Genomic DNA, 6,032 nt, shown 5'->3' with positions numbered 1-6,032 from the left:
AGATCTGTTGTGTTGAGTCTGGAGTGTGCAGAGTGATATCTGTTGTGTTGAGTCTGGAGTGTGCAGAGTGATATCTGTTGTGTTGAGTCTGGAGTGTGCAGAGTGAGATCTGTTGTGTTGAGTCTGGAGTGTGCAGAGTGAGATCTGTTGTGTTGAGTCTGGAGTGTGCAGAGTGATATCTGTTGTGTTGAGTCTGGAGTGTGCAGAGTGAGATCTGTTGTGTTGAGTCTGGAGTGTGCAGAGTGAGATCTGTTGTGTTGAGTCTGGAGTGTGCAGAGTGAGATCTGTTGTGTTGAGTCTGGAGTGTGCAGAGTGAGATCTGTTGTGTTGAGTCTGGAGTGTGCAGAGTGAGATCTGTTGTGTTGAGTCTGGAGTGTGCAGAGTGATATCTGTTGTGTTGAGTCTGGAGTGTGCAGAGTGAGATCTGTTGTGTTGAGTCTGGAGTGTGCAGAGTGAGATCTGTTGTGTTGAGTCTGGAGTGTGCAGAGTGAGATCTGTTGTGTTGAGTCTGGAGTGTGCAGAGTGAGATCTGTTGTGTTGAGTCTGGAGTGTGCAGAGTGAGATCTGTGTGTTGAGTCTGGAGTGTGCAGAGTGAGATCTGTTGTGTTGAGTCTGGAGTGTGCAGAGTGAGATCTGTGTGTTGAGTCTGGAGTGTGCAGAGTGTGATCTGTTGTGTTGAGTCTGGAGTGTGCAGAGTGATATCTGTTGTGTTGCGTCTGAGTGTGCAGAGTGTGATCTGTGTGTTGAGTCTGGAGTGTGCAGAGTGTGCCTTAATCTCTCAGCCATGCAGAAACATCAGGTTGCTCCTCCCCAGAGCTGAAGAGAATGGGCCTTCCCTCTAGTGTGGAGTAGAGAAGAAGAGAGAGGGCCTTCCCTCTAGTGTGGAGTAGAGAAGAAGAGAATGGGCTTCCCTCTAGTGTGGAGTAGAGAAGAAGAGAGAGGGCCCCTCTAGTGTGGAGTAGAGAAGAAGAGAAGGGCCTTCCCTCTAGTGTGGAGTAGAGAAGAAGAGAGAGGACCTTCCCTCTAGTGTGGAGTAGAGAAGAAGAGAGAGGGCCTCTAGTGTGGAGTAGAGAAGAAGAGAATGGGCCTTCCCTCTAGTGTGGAGTAGAGAAGAAGAGAGAGGACCTTCCCTCTAGTGTGGAGTAGAGCTGAGAGGAATGGCATCTGACACTTGCACTCCTAGATGCAGGACTTAATTCACTGATTCACCATAGGTTAGAATTATAGTTTCCATTTTCCAGTTTTCATTTGCATATTGTGTGTGTATATTTGGATGTGGTTGTGGATGTGGTTGTGTGGGTGTGTGTGTGTGTGTGTGTGTGTGTGTGGTGTGTGTGTATGTGTATGTGGGTGTGGTTGTGTGTGTGTGTGTGTGTGTGTGTGTGTGTGTGTGTGTGTGTGTGTGTGTGTGTATATGTGGATGTGGGTGTGGGTGTGGGTGTGTGGGTGTGGGTGTGGGTGTGTGCTTGAGTGTGCCTGTGTTTGCCTTTATTTGTTGATAGTTTGTCAGTTCCTCAGATTGTCCTGGGCCTTGGCCAGGCCAGAAGAGAGGCACTGAGCCATGTCTCTGTTTGCGTGGGAAACATCTTCCATCATTTGCTGCAGTCCTTTCAGCGAAGTCTTAACAGCGGCAGGGACTCCGCAGCTGTGGAGGTCCGTTTGGCCCTCTGGTGTAGCCATCCTGCCTCGGTGATGTCATCAGATGACTCCATTTCACATTTCGACCGCGCACACACTGAAACACAGGTGTCATTTCCCCCCCTCACTCACACATAGCAGACACTTTGAAGGCGAGGCCACTCTTGCCAAGGCATTCTGTCGTTGACATTCATGTATGTTGAGGATGAAGCCTATTTTCGACTTGAGCTAAATATAGGGGGCGTGCATCCGTACATAAGCCTCCATCAGGGTGAGTCTCACTGTGCTGTGTGTTAGAGGATGCTCACCCAGCAGACAGATGATGGCCGTGTGCGAGTGAGCTCATAGAGTCGTGTGGCGGGCCCATCTGCTCAGCACAGGCCAGACATTTGAGGCTGGGAGGGAAAAAAACAAGAATGCTTGTGGACTGTCATCCACGTCTGGCTTCCCCCAGAGTGAAGTCACGTCACAGGGCCTCATAGGCCTTCCCCCTTGAGTCACCAAATGGCCAACTCGGGCGGTGTGGCACTCGCCAAAAGAGCTGTTGGCTACTGCTGTCCAGCCGCAGCGGAGCCAACCATGCTATTTCAGACTGAGCAGTGTGGGTGTATGGCCGGTTCAGAGATGCTGTCTGAAGACTTGAGTTTAGTCTTGAGTTTTGTTATGTAAAACCGTTGTGTTATGTAAATCCTCCCGTATTTTTATTACATTCAGGACAAATGATCATTTTCAAGCTTTCTTTATCATTTTATGTGCACATCTTCATGTGATGAGAGGCTATTAGTCACTAGTAATTAGCCAGCTTGCTCGTGGTTTCACGAGCTCTGTTAGCTTTGCATTGGCCCCATGGTAATATTAATTCAAATGCATGGAGAGAATCAAACGGAGTCGTAAACACAACCAGTAGCCACTTTATTTCTAGCCACAGCGCATTTTTTTCTATCTTTGTTTTTAACCGAAGCCTTTGCATTAATGGTACACCTCAGCTGAGTGTTTTTGACACATTAGAACAAGGTGTGTTATCTCCTAAATGTTTTAACTACATGATTCATTCTCTTTCACACACTCTGTTCTGGCTTTAAGCATCTCTGGAGCTTTTAGAAATGTATGCTCTGAGCGAGCAGAAGCCCAAATGAGTTGAATTCTTCTCATGAATAGTTGCTCGCTCATTAAGGGGATTACACTGTATCACCCTATATGACACTAGAGGCCTCTGCCGCCTGAGGCCCTGTAGCTGAGCGCGGCACTCCTCTGGCCTGTCCTGCCTCATCGCCGCCTCACACCTCACACAGCTGTGCCTGCAGGAGTGAGTGCTGAGGCTCCTCCAGGAGGATCTGTGCTGCTCTCCTCTCACACCTCACACAGCTGTGCCTGCAGGAGTGAGAGGAGAGAAGAGGAGAGGAGAGGAGGTGTTGAGGCTCCTGCTGGAGGATCTGTACTGCTCTCCTCTCACTCCTCACACCGCTGTGCCTGCAGGAGTGAGAGGAGAGGAGAGGATAGGAGAGGAGAGGAGAGGAAAGGAGAGGAGAGGAGGGTGTTGAGGCTCCTCCTGGGGGATCTGTACTGCTCTCCTCTCACACCTCACACCGCTGTGCCTGCAGGAGTGAGAGGAGAGGAGAGGAGAGGAGAGGAGGTGCTGAGGCTCCTCCTGGGGGTTCTGTGCTGCTCTCTGAGCTCATCATCCAGGCAGCGGTGTAGGGAAGGCTAGTCAGCCTAGCAGGGCTAACAGAAGACACAAGTGTGTGTGTGTTTCTCTGTGTGAGAAACATATGGTATCTACAGTATATGCATGAAGCATGGTGGTTGATACAGTAGTTTCCACTGGGTAAATGTTTAAAACATGTATGATCAAGTTTTAATAGGACAAAAAATGATGTTACTGCATTCCATTGATACGAGGGCTTAAAGTCAAGTGGTCTGCTAAGCAGGAGCTATTTCTTTACAGCCTTTTTCGGCTACAAACTCTGACTGGCTGTCAGGCTCCCTGGTGGAAAGTTTGTTTCTCGTCAGTGCCCCAGAGAAGAACATTCCTTTCCCACAATGCACTGTGAATGTCCCAACTGTCTGACAGGGTCATCCCAGTGTAAACATCAACCCAAGTGACTCATTTTAGCCTCACCACTGTGGAAACACCTGTTTGACCCAGTGCACAGAGTAGCATGGTTGACTAGGCTGTTTAATGGGTGAAATGTAGAGTGTTGAAGTAAGAAAAAAGAGTTCTGTTCTGAGGAGACTGAGGTCTTTCACAGCCAATGCTGTGAACATGTGGCCAGCTTCTCCTGGTAACATAGGCCTGCCTGTCTCATTCCCTGTGCTCTTCTGTCACCTCTATAAAGTGTCACCCACGCTGAGGCTGCCGAATATTCACTGTCAGCGACACCCCAGCCACTGGGTGTGACCCTCGCCTGCTTTAGTGTGAGGGTGCATGTGTCTGTGTGGTGTGTGTGTGTGTGTGTGTGTGTGTGTTAATGACAGGTCTGTGTGTGACCCTAGCCTGCTTTAGTGTGAGGGTGCATGAGTGTGTGTGTGTGTGTGTGTGTGTGTGTGTGTGTGTGTGTTCATGACAAGTCTGTGTGTGACCCTCGCCTGTTTTAGTGTGAGGGTGCATGTGTGTGTGTGTGTTCATGACAGGTCTGGGTGTGACCCTAGCCTGCTTTAGTGTGAGGGTGCATGTGTGTGTGTGTGTGTGTTCATGACAGGTCTGTGTGTGACCCCCAGCCTGCTTTAGTGTGAGGGTGCATGTGTGTGTGTGTGTGTGTGTGTGTGTGTGTGTGTGTGTGTGTTCATGACAGGTCTGTGTGTGACCCCCAGCCTGCTTTAGTGTGAGGGTGCATGTGTGTGTGTGTGTGTGTGTGTGTGTGTGTGTGTGTGTGTGTGTGTGTGTGTTCATGACAGGTCTGCTTTCTCCCCCCCTCTGTCTGACAGGGTGCCAGGCCGCGTGAAGTCCGTGTCACAGGGCTCGGGTGTTGGCTATGACAGCGACAGTGTGGAGATGCACCCCATGGACGAGTGTCTGGAGGCCCAGTACTACCATGTGCAGTGCCGGCTGGGCGAGGGCGGTGGCGGCGGCGGCGGCGGTGGCGGCGGTGGCTACGATCGGGCAGGGGCCTCGCGTAGCTGGGGGCTCCGGAAGCAGGCCATCCAGAACTGGCAGCGGCGTCCGTACCGTAACAGCACAGAGGGCGAGGAGGGAGACGTGTCGGATGATGTGGGCTCCTGCTCACGCACCACCGAGTCCGAGGCCGAGCTCTGGGAGCAGGAGCACCGCGTCCCCACAGACTGCCAGCAGCCCTGCAGATCTGCATACCGCCTGGGTACGCACCCGTCTACACACACTGGTGCTGTGTGTGTGTGTGTGTTTATATGTATCTGTATACTGTGTGTGAGAGGCCCTATAACCTCTCTGTTGCTTATATCCAGAACTTATATACAAATGTGGTCATACAGTATACACAGCACAGTCAGAAAACAGGTGATGATACAGGATCTTTGTAAAGGCAGTCCACAAAGAAGTGTGGTGTTCCCTGGGCGCGACCATGACAGATCAATTCATCCATAATTAAAATGCTTACCTGGTACATCAAAACAAAAACATTTGACTCACCTCTGTACAGATAAGAGCAATAAACTCACAATTTCTCATAGTCTCCTATGAACCGTTTTGATCAAGACATCAGCACTCCCATTATATGTAGGTGGCAAGTGACACGTGATCTTCCCACACACTCCACCCGTCTCAATGCTCCATGTCTGCTCAGCGCTAGCCCTCATTCAGGCCCACTGCCCGGCCCGCCGCACTGAAACTAGGTCAGGGGAAGACCAGCTGGCGCTGGGGCTGCTGGCCAGAGAGCAGTGTCAGAGTGCGCTGAGTTATGACCAGGCCACCCTCGGCCTGACTCCAGATCAGCCAGGCAGGCAGGATGAGTAAGGAGCCGTCTGCTTCTCTTTCATGGCGGGAGATGCATCATATGCGTGCGTGACACACTCACACATTCTGGCCACACGGTCACAAGTCCAGCAATGCTTATGGGGACACTGTGTGTGTGTGTGTGTGTGTGTGTGTGTGTGTGTGTGTGTGTGTGTGTGTGTGTTTGTGTGTGTGTTGGTGTGTGTGTGTGTGTGTGTGTGTTGCCCTCTTCCCACACTCTCCCCCCTCCACAGGGAGGCCTCATGAGGCCAGAATAACCCCCCCCCCCCCCTCACTGTATCCATATGTTTCATCATCTCCATCTCCTTCACTTGTGTCTTGTTTATACTGACCTTTAAGTCAACACCAGCCTTTCTCCATCTCCTGCCATTTTGTCCCTGCTTCTCTGGGGACTGTCTTCATCGTGCACGGTCCTGCGTTTGCATTTCCATCTGTGTGCAGCCGCAGTGGTGGATCGAGGCGCTGA

At 50.9% G+C, this 6,032-nt stretch overlaps 1 protein-coding gene across 2 annotated transcripts in view; it reads left to right on the top strand.

Annotated features, from left to right (window-relative positions):
• The window catches only part of fbxo41 (F-box protein 41), a 49,333-nt gene that overhangs the window by 32,314 nt on the left and 10,987 nt on the right, over positions 1–6,032 (top strand). For both annotated transcript variants that reach the window (XM_031559664.2, XM_031559665.2), the window contains one exon: positions 4,564–4,952. In XM_031559664.2, coding sequence (XP_031415524.1) covers positions 4,564–4,952 — 389 coding nt within the window. The remainder of the gene's footprint in view (positions 1–4,563; positions 4,953–6,032) is intronic.

The sequence above is a fragment of the Clupea harengus genome, chromosome 22, assembly GCF_900700415.2.
Source record: "Clupea harengus chromosome 22, Ch_v2.0.2, whole genome shotgun sequence".
NCBI lineage: Eukaryota > Metazoa > Chordata > Actinopteri > Clupeiformes > Clupeidae > Clupea > Clupea harengus.
Note: the sequence above shows the minus strand (reverse complement) of the source record. Positions and strands in the feature narration are given on the sequence as shown.